Source organism: Carassius carassius, chromosome 19 (assembly GCF_963082965.1).
Source record: "Carassius carassius chromosome 19, fCarCar2.1, whole genome shotgun sequence".
Classification (NCBI taxonomy): domain Eukaryota; kingdom Metazoa; phylum Chordata; class Actinopteri; order Cypriniformes; family Cyprinidae; genus Carassius; species Carassius carassius.
Window position 1 is genome coordinate 33,525,330 of NC_081773.1, and position 11,113 is coordinate 33,536,442.

The window sequence follows — 11,113 nt, forward strand, 5'->3', positions numbered from 1 at the left end:
TCTGTGTGTGTGCACTTCGGATGGGTTAAATGCAGAGCACAAATTCTGAGTATGGGTCACCATACTTGGCTGAATGTCACGTCACTTTCACTTTCACTTTAAATGTGACCAGTGTTTTAGCACATCTGATCTCTTCTGGAAGCTGATTCCAACTGCGGGCGGCATAGTAACTAAAGGAGGACTCCCCTTGTTTTGTGTGAACCCTTGGTATTTCTAACTGACTCGATCCTAATGATCTGAGTGCTCTGTTAGGTTTATATTCAGTGAACATATCTGCTATATATTTCGGTCCTAGGTCATTTAGTGACTTATATACGAGTAAAAGTACTTTAAAATCAATCCTAAATGTAACTGGAAGCCAGTGTAAGGACCTGAGGACTGGTGTGATATGCTCAGATTTTCTGGTTCTAGTCAGAATCCTGGCAGCAGCGTTCTGGATGAGCTGCAGCTGTCTAATGGTCTTTTTGGGAAGGACGGTGAGGAGCCCATTACAATAGTCCACCCTGCTGGTGATGAAGGCATGAACAAGTTTCTCCAAGTCTTGGCTGGAAACAAAACATCTAATTCTTGCAATGTTTTTTAAATGATAGTATGCTGATTTAGTTACTGCTTTGACATGACTATTGAAACTAAGGTCTGTCTCCAGAATCACACCAAGATTCCTGACTTGATTTTTAGTTGTTTGACCCCTAGAGTTAAGGTATGCATTCACCTTGAACACTTCATCTTTGTTTCCAAATGCAATGACTTCAGTTTTTTTCCTTGTTTAACTGAAGAAAGTTCTGGCACATCCAACTATTAATTTCATCAATGCATTGGCAGAGGGAGTCAATGGGGCTGTAGTCATTTGGAGATAAGGCTAGGTAAATCTGGGTATCATCAGCATAGCTGTGATAGGCAATTTGGTTCTTTCTCATTATTTGACTTAGGGGAAGCATATACAGGCTAAACAAGAGCGGTGCTAGGATCGATCCTTGTGGGACTCCGCATGTCATGGACGTCCACTTAGACTTATGCTCTCCTATACTCACATAATAACCTCTCCCTTCTAAGTATGACCTGAACCATTTGAGTACCATCCCAGAAAGCCCGACCCAGTTTTCCAGTCTCTCTAGTAGTATGTTATGATCGACAGTGTCAAACGCAGCACTGAGATCTAGCAATACCAGCACCGATATTTTGAGTCACAATTTAAGCGAATATCATTTATTATCTTAATGAGTGCTGTCTCTGTGCTGTGATGCGGTCGAAAACCAGATTGAAAATTGTCCAGGTATCCATTTGAGTGTAAGTATTTGTTCAGCTGATTAAAAACTACCTTTTCTATAATTTTACCTATAAAAGGAAGATTAGATATTGGTCTAAAATTGCTCAAAATGGTGTTATCAAGATTGCTCTTTTTCAGGAGGGGCGTAACAACTGCATTTTTTAAAGAGTTTGGTAATGTCCCAGAAAGAAGTGAGGCGTTCACCATTTCTAAAAGATCTGCTTCTAAGCAGTTAAACACATTTTTGAAAAAAGATGTGGGAAGTGTGTCAAGATAGCAGGTTGATGATTTTAGGTGCTGCACTATGTCTTCCAGAATTTTGCTATCAATTGCTTCAAAAATCGACATAGTATCTTTTTGATATTGTGGTCGAATCTGTCTGACCTCTGCATTACTTGAGGATGTGCTAATCGCCTTCCTGATATTGATGATCTTCTCAGAAAAGAAGGATGCAAACTCATTGCATTTGCTGTCTGAGAGCATTTCACTGGGAATCTGACTTGGGGGGTTTGTCGGTCTCTCAACAGTGGCAAAAAGAGTACAAGTGTTATTTAAGTTACTGTTAATAAGGTTTGAGAAGAAATTCTGTCTAGCTGTGGCTAGTTTCACATTAAAAGCATGAAGGCTGTCTTTGTAGATGCCATAGTGAATTTCATGTTTCATCTTCCGCCACATACACTCACTCAGACACTCTTTTTCTCTCTCTTACACACACACATAGTGTTGTCACGGTACCAAAATTTCAGTATTCGGTACCGATACCAGTGAAAATCCACGGTTCTCGGTACCAATTTCGGTACCGAAGCAAAACACAAAAATATGCTAATTAAAAAAAAAACTTTTTAGCACTAAAAATAAAACCAATGCCATTCTTTATAGTTATTTACAATTGTGTTTAAAGTTTTTCTACAAGTTATGTAATTATGAAAAACAGTAAACAAGTTTCACCCAAATTTAATTTGTCTTTTAATTTATGAAATTTAAACACATTTTATTTCTGGTAAATAAAGGGGATTTTCTATTAAAATTAAAACATGGAAGAAATATTGTGATTTATTTCTTTAAAAAATAAAGTTTTATAAAATTTTTCAACAGTAGTAGCAGTATCACATACATTTTACAAAATAATAATAATATTTCTAGCACAATGCCTTTATGTAAAAATTAACTTTTAGGCCTAATGAATGCATATTTGTCATTTTAACTTAACTTAAAACTGGTGGTGATGCTTAAGATATTTTTGGTCATTGATGGTTTCTGTAAAAAAATAGTAATAGATCATATTAATTATTATTCATATTAATTATTATTAAAAGATAATACTACTACTAATTCTACTATCATACTAATGAGCTGCTGGGGTCATGAATATTAATCACGTTGTCTGCGTTCGGTCAAACTGATTTGCTGAAATCAAAACAGGGACGGTACTAAATCAGCGCCAGCCAATGAAATTGCTATTTGGGCATTAGCTCCGCCCACTACCGGAGAAACCGGTATGTCTTCTGTTTGTTCAAAAATGAATATGAATAATTCTAAATGAACTCCATTACAGGAAAAGACAATAAAGAATAGTTTACATATAGCGTGTCGATTCAGCGTGGTAAGACTCTCGCTCTCTCTCTCTTTTGCATGTGTGAGAAACTGAAAAGATCGCTTGATGGAGAGAGAACTCTGAAGCTCAGATGCTGAAATTAATGCAAGCGTCATGCGCTTGGGTCTATGTAGTAAACAAACCCGCACGTCTCTGCCATTCATTAATTCACACAGAGACGCGCAGAACACGCATTCATATTTCAAACAATATTTGCGGCTTAACATTTACAGATACTGGTCCATATGGAGATTTGATTTGATTCATTTATGCTAACTTTGACCAATTCTATGACTGTCCATATTAAAATGTAAGTTTCATTTTCATGACTGGATTTTGAGATTCCGTCCTCATTTTCTGCTTCGCGGAAATCATAGCGCTGAACCAGGTTTGAACGGGACCTCGGTACTACCGGTACTTATGGCGCGTTTCCACCGAGTGGTACGGTACGGTACAGGTCGGGTCGGTACGGGTCGGGTCTGTTATCCATGATTTGGCTAGCGTTTCCACCGCCAACAGTACCCTTACTTGATAGGCGTGGTGTATGACGGAAAGTAGCTTGACGTCATTCGATCACTCGGGAAGAGGAAAGTTCACCGCAAACAACAATGGAGGACATACAGCAGATCCTATTCTTGCTTCTCGGTGTGTGGCTGTTTATCTCAAGGAAGAGACATTGTTGCGACGTTGTTGTAATTTAAAAATGGCGCCTCGTGTGTTGTGTCTTTCCCCTTGCGGCACGCGCAAATGACGATTCTCTGTCAACCAATCAACGTTCTGCAGTGAGTCTAGCTCCACCCTTTAGTACCGTTCCACTGTGCTAGGTACCCCAACATTCTCAACTTTTGGCAGTGGAAACGCAAATAAAAGGGTACCGACCCGACCCGTACCGTACCGTACCACTCGGTGGAAACACGCCATTAAAGAAACCTGGTACCGTCACATTTACATTTTTTTAGTACCGACTTAGTACCGAAGTACCGGGTCTTTTGACAACACTACACACACACACACACACACACACACATATTCTCTCTCTCTCTCTCTCTCTCTCTCTCTCTCTCACACACACACACACATTCTCTCTCTCTCTCACACACACACACACATATTCTCTCTCTCTCTCTCTCTCTCTCTCTCTCTCTCTCTCTCTCACACACACACATTCTCTCACACACACACACATTCCCTCTCTCTCTCTCACACACACACGCACACACACACATTCTCTCTCTCTCTCACACACACACACACACACACATATTCTCTCTCTCTCTCTCTCTCTCTCTCTCTCACACACACACATTCTCTCACACACACACATTCTCTCTCTCTCTCTCACACACACACACGCACACACATTCTCTCACACACACACACATTCTCTCTCTCACACACACACACACACAGTACACAGTACACACACTCACTCAGCAGTGTATCTCACTCTGTTTCCTCTCTCAGTTTGCTAACCCGGACTTCACTCAGCCCATCTCTGAGGTGGTGGACGAGGTCATTCAGAACTGCCCGATCGATGTGCGCCGTCCGCTCTATAAGGTCAGGAGCAGCTGATGGTTCAGTTGTGTGTGTGTGTGTGAACCCGTATGAACGCGTGTCTCTTCCTGCAGAACGTCGTCCTGTCGGGCGGCTCCACTATGTTCCGTGACTTCGGCCGGCGTCTGCAGAGAGACCTGAAGAGGACCGTGGATGCGCGTCTGAAACTCAGCGAGGAGCTCAGCGGAGGGAAACTCAAGGTCAGGTTCACAGCAGATTTACAGCAGCATCTGTGTGAGACATAACACCTCAATATCTGCGTCTGTTCCTCTCCTCCAGCCCAAACCCATCGACGTGCAGGTCATCACCCACCACATGCAGCGCTACGCCGTGTGGTTCGGAGGATCCATGCTGGCGTCCACCGTGAGTCTCACACACACTCACACACAGATACACACTCACACACACTCAAACACAGACTCAAACATAGACTCTCACATGCATATACTCACACACACATGCACGCTCAAACACAGAGACTCTCACACTCACACACACAGATACACACTCACACACACTCAAACACAGACTCAAACATAGACTCTCACATGCATATACTCACACACACATGCACACTCAAACACAGAGACTCTCACACTCACACACACAGATACACACTCACACACACTCAAACACAGACTCAAACAAAGACTCTCACATGCATATACTCACACACACATGCACACTCAAACACAGGGACTCTCACACTCACACACACTGAAATATAGGCCTCGTTTACAGTGCAGGTCTTGATGCCCAATTCTGATTTATTGCCTATATCTGATTAGTTTTTTGCTGTCAGTTTACAGGTTCCTTCAATTGTGACCCATATCTGATTCATGTATTTACACTTGCCATGCCATCTGAAACATTGTGTATGAGTTGTTGTCATTTCCACCTCCACATGTGCTTCCTCATGAGAATAACGTGACTTGTGCTGACAAAACGAGTCGCAATGAGCAGTTAAAACAAATTGGGGAATAATTAAAAGACATCCATTAAAAGACCTGCAAAATGATTGATTTGTTGGAATCGGATAGTGAAGTCTTCCATATTTTCTTATTATTAATTACTATATTAATAATCCCAATACAGCATTTTTTTTATTTTATCTTTGCTCTTATAAATAAGAAAAGATGCAGAAAAAAACAGTAGAACAAGTAGCCTAGAAAGAAACAAATAATGTATTACCTTTATCATTTTAGATATAAAATAAAACATTCTTGTACGAAAAATAATCAAAGGTAAAAATAACTTAATTTAATAAGTTAATTACAAATAAACTGATTATTAAAACTACAAAAGCAGTTCAATGAAGTGCAGCGAGTGATGCCCTCTTTTCTTTTTTTATTGTTAGATTAACATCCTGATAATGCTACAGATGTGCTACTGTAATGCATGGATCTAATATAATGTTACACATCAGATGTTTTCCCCAACAGTTCCCCAAGCGTTCACTTCATACAGAGCAGGTTATGTCTCCGTGAAATCTGAAATACTGTAATTCTGTGTACAGTATGTGTGTATTTATCAGGATTGCAATCCGTTATATGTCAGCGTGAGAAAGCGAGTGGACAAAATGTAATCCTCTCAGAAAATGTACAAATAAGGATATTGTAGAATTGTATTAATATTAAATTATTATTATTATTATAATTTGTTTTTTGCCTGTAGCTCAAAATAGCTCGTGCGATTTTACACTCCTGTTGCCAGCACGGGTCACACATGAGGTCGTTAAACCATGGAGAAATACTAAATTGTCACGGTTTTAATGAAGTACAGAACTCCTAATGTTTTTGATATTTCTTTGTTCTAGGGCTGTCTTTGACCAAAGATTTTTCTGTTTGACTAGAAGTCATTAATTTTAAGCATTAGTCGACTAATCACACATTTATTAATAAACCATTTAAGCTAAATCATAATAATGGGCCTTTAATTGCCTACATAGTGTAAGTGCTCAGACACATGCATAAATCTCGCCACAGTGCACTGCAGAAGCTAATGATTATGAATGTGTCTGGAAAAACATAAGGAGCTGAATTAAGATTTTAATCATTTATTGATAAACTGGTGCTTGTTTTGTTTTCGGTTGAAGAGATGAAGTCTGCGACACTGACTCGTCATCTCCGCAGTAGTGTCACCTGTCTGTATGCTTCAGACGGATTACATAATCTGAGAAAATTCGTTCTTCATTTAAATCGGTTCATTAGAAAGAAGATAATATATTAATATATGTCAAAAATATACTCGTCGTGTCTGAGGCAAGTTTACAGAGTTTCAGAGTTTTGAAAGTTCACAGAGACTAAGACGGCAGAAAGTGCATCCTGTTGCTTTCTTTATTTTACAAAAGCGCAATGTTTTGTTATTGTGAGTGCACACAAATAAAACGTAGTGTCTTTACAGATTTTAAAGATTACTCTTAATGTGTATGAGCAAAAACTAGTATTTTAGGAGTAAAGCCTGGCTCACACTGCAGGAGTTTTAAAATCATAACCGATTTTGAAATCTGGTTGCAGCACACACATGAGGAGAATCTTTGCAGATTATCTTCCCTCAAATATTAAACATGCACACACTGAAAGATTTGAGCATCGTAGCACATCACGCACTGCAAGATACCAATATTAATATTATCATGGCAGAGGGAGCGCCTCACGTGATCTCACGCAGCAGATCGGCAAGGTGTTTTTTTTTATACATTCTATCTTTCTGCACTCACCTGGTTTTCACTCATTTCACTCCAGCACTCCTTTATCTACTTACAGTTGTGATGTGTTTCCGCACACATTACAGACAGTTGTGTTTAGTTTCCTCTATCTCCACTATCTTACGAAGCCCTGCATCACCTGTTTTGCACATTGGCTGTGAAAGTACTGATGTAATCATATAGCCATCATCATCCCGATTTAAATCCTAAATATCAAACATATTTGATAATAATCGGGGCTGCCCTGATTAGTGTGCGAGCAGATCCAGATCGGGAGGTTGGAGATTCGATCGGTGAACGCATCACATTACCAGATAATCCACGCCGAACATCAGGACAGATCGAGGTGCTCGACAAGATGTTTGCTCCAATTCTCGCGAGGGGGAAATCGGGGATAAATCGGGCTAAAAATCCTGTGGTGTGAGCACAGCGGCGCCTCATCGTCTCTTCACACTCCACACAGACGCTTGAACACTTGAGGACTTCTCCTGGGGATTGAAAAACTAAATTCTGCGATTCTTTGGTTAACTATTAGGGGCACCCATAGTTATAACATGTCAATATTGTTATAAGATTCTATTACTTGACGTGACCTTTCAATTCAGACATCTAAATCCCTTGAATTCCTCTAGTGACCTTTGACCCCAGACGTCTGCTTGAGAAGCGCTGCTTTAAACGGCTCAACTGACGTGGAATCACATTTTTAATTAATCTATTTAATAAAACTGAAGATTAGTTTATTGTACTATGAAACCATTCCAAAAGGAGTGTTCGCTGTTGCCCGTTTACACACACACACACACACACACACACACAGATGTTTATCTGAATAAAAGCCTGTTTAATTGAACGCATTAGAGACTAACTGCTTCAGATCCGCTGTCTGTTGGCCTTTGTGAGCCGAAGCATTTCCTGCCATCAATTATAATCGATTATGCAGTGTGTGAGTGAGTCTGTGCACGGAGAACTGGATTACACTGATGTTTACTAATGACTGTCATTACCTTCACGCTGCAGGGTTAGGGTTAAACCTCTGTGTTTGTGTGTGTCTCTGCAGCCGGAGTTTTACCAAGTGTGTCACACCAAGAAGGACTACGAAGAGATCGGGCCGAGCATCTGCCGCCACAACCCTGTGTTCGGTGTCATGTCCTAAACGCACACACACACACACATGTGCGTATGGGATGGTAGGGAGCAGATGCAGAAATGAGAAATGCTTTTTCTATTGTTGGTCCCCTCAGAGACGTGTGTCCGATGCACCGGTTCACCACACGACGGGTTTCTTGAGTTTTTGTTGATTTGTATCCCAGTGTAAACAGCCGAAAGCACTTCAGTCTGTCTCGTGTGAGTGTGTGACGCCTGTAACTGAACTCTGATCGTGAGGTTTATGATGAAACTGGACTGGTGTCATTATTGTCATTAAGGTGTAAAGAATCACATTGAACTGTGTTTGGCTCCATCCTCTTCTTTATTTTAATGTTTTATGACCTGAACCCCTACCACATTAAAGATAAGCATTTCCTTCTCTACTTTGATATTTCCTTTCCATTCCTCAAATGTGTTACTAAAAGAAAACTGTTAAAAAATATCCCATATACTGGATTTTCTGTCTGTCTTTTTCTTCATGGCATTTTAGATACTCGACTGCTTTTATCTTCGGATGTCATTTATTCTTGATCGCAGACGGTCATATGAACATGTGCTTGAGCGGAATCAGTATTAGCAGAAGCTCGTGTTGAGAAAGGCAGACATGGGTGGCATTTATAAGTGTAATGGTGAAACATTCCAATAAAAGCTCATGGTTTCTAATGAAGGTGTTTGTGTGATGATCCTCAGTGTGTTTGGGCTGCTCGGTTTCTCCATCAGGAGTGAAAATGAGAGAAACTTCACATGGAGTGTCAGTTATTTTCTCAATATAATGCATGTTATCTTTGTTTTAAAGTGCAGTAAAAGCCTACTGGGAGCAAACAATCCAGTTTTTTGTAATAGTTAAGCTGCTAATATGGACACAAACTATCTCATATTCCGGATTCTAACTTCTCAATTTGTTTAATTGCTTTAAATGTCAATCCATCTGAAGGGCGCAAAGGTTGATGAAAAAAAACTTTTTTTTTTGTCAGAATAATGTGGAAATGGCAAACATTAACTGTTTTAAATGATATTTTTGGACTTTGTTTAATAGAAAGTAATAGAATACTAAGAAGATTAATAATTGAATCATTTGTGTTAAATTTTAAATGTTCCATATTCAAGTAAAAAAAAAAAAATTATGCCACAAAAAATTCAGTTTTGTTGAATGACACTTGCCAATAATCAAAATTTACCCAATTCATAATCAGATAGTGACATATAAGCTCCACACCGGAGCAGAGACTGTGATCTGGATCAGATGGAAACAGAAGTGCACTTCCTAACAGAATACTCCAAATACACAGACATACGGACAGTGTTCTGATAAAATACAGCAGATCCATCAGACATTATAAACTCTTTCAGACCAGGAGAAACAGCCGTGTTAGAACATAAGAACTGCTGTGTGTGCTGTCTGTCACGAGAAGAGAAAACACCCAACCTGCCCTGATCTGATGTTTCAGCACATGCCATATTATATTACTCTAAATCTGTCTAATCCGAATATTCCTAGTTTACATACATTAGTATTTCATTTTCCTCTACATGTTGCATACTTTTATATATTATCATTATTACTCTTATTATTGTTCTTTTTTTTCTTTAAAACATATGAGCACTATTTTTAAGCAGCAAAGCTGCAATTACTTTGGCAAATTGGAAATTAAATAGAAAAAGAAAGAGAAAGGGAGGGGGAGTGAGAGACAGAGAGAGAGAGAGAGAGAGGGAGGGGGAGTGAGAGACAGAGAGAGAGAGAGAGAGAGAGAGAGAGGGAGGGGGAGTGAGAGAAAGAAAGAGAGAGAGAGAGAGAGAGAGAGGGAGGGGGAGTGAGAGACAGAGAGAGAGAGAGAGGGAGGGGGAGTGAGAGAAAGAGAGAGAGAGAGAGGGAGGGGGAGTGAGAGAAAGAAAGAGAGAGAGAGAGGGAGGGGGAGTGAGAGAAAGAGAGAGACAGAGAGAGAGAGAGAGGGAGGGGGAGTGAGAGAAAAAGAGAGAGGGAGGGGGAGTGAGAGAAAGAAAGAGAGAGAGAGAGAGAGAGAGGGAGGGGGAGTGAGAGAAAGAAAGAGAGAGAGAGAGAGAGGGAGGGGGAGTGAGAGACAGAGAGAGAGAGAGAGAGATGAGAGGGAGGGGGAGTGAGAGAAAGAGAGAGAGGGGAGGGGGAGTGAGAGAAAGAAAGAGAGAGAGAGAGAGGGAGGGGGAGTGAGAGAAGAAAGAGAGAGAGAGAGAGAGAGAGAGAGAGAGGCAGAGCTGGCTGCCCCGAGAGAGGACGCCTCTGCCCGCACTGTGCCCAGGGGGAGGTGGAGGACAGAGCAACACTTCCTCACCAGCTGTCCCAACTATGAGGACATTAGAGGAACTTTCTACATACAATTTGAAAAACTTTGCCCTAACTTTCTAAAATTGAACCACAAAACACAATTCCAACACCTATTAGGTGAAAAAAGAGAATGTATGACACTAGCGGCAAGATACATCGATGCCTGTCACAAAAAGAGAGAGTTGACGACCAATCAGTGATGCGCTCACACACACAACACACACTCACACGCTCTGTACACAAAACAAACCACACAAACACTTACACACCTAAATTCTAAGTTGTTCACAAGATTTTTTGAAATGTTCATAAACTGTTTGACTATTTTTTAATTTTTTTTTTTTTTTTTTTTTTTTTTTTTTTAATTTAATTGAATTATTATTATTATTTTCTGTACTAAATGTTCAAAAATCATTTTATATGTTGTTTTCATGTCTTTGGCAATACGAATGTATTTTTGTCATGCCAATAAAGCTTTATTGAATTGAATTGGAAATTGAGAGGGAGGGGGAGTGAGAGAAAGAGAGAGAGAGAGAGAGAGAGAGA

At 40.0% G+C, this 11,113-nt stretch overlaps 1 protein-coding gene across 1 annotated transcript in view; it reads left to right on the forward strand.

Annotated features, from left to right (window-relative positions):
• Window positions 1-8,931, forward strand: part of LOC132095615 (actin-related protein 3-like) — a 21,583-nt gene extending 12,652 nt beyond the window's left edge. Inside the window, exons 9-12 of the mRNA XM_059500757.1 lie at window positions 4,326-4,418; window positions 4,490-4,615; window positions 4,695-4,778; window positions 8,180-8,931. Of these exons, the coding sequence (XP_059356740.1) occupies window positions 4,326-4,418; window positions 4,490-4,615; window positions 4,695-4,778; window positions 8,180-8,275 (399 nt within the window). The 3' untranslated portion in view covers window positions 8,276-8,931. The remainder of the gene's footprint in view (window positions 1-4,325; window positions 4,419-4,489; window positions 4,616-4,694; window positions 4,779-8,179) is intronic.
• The last annotated feature ends 2,182 nt before the right edge of the window (window positions 8,932-11,113 follow it).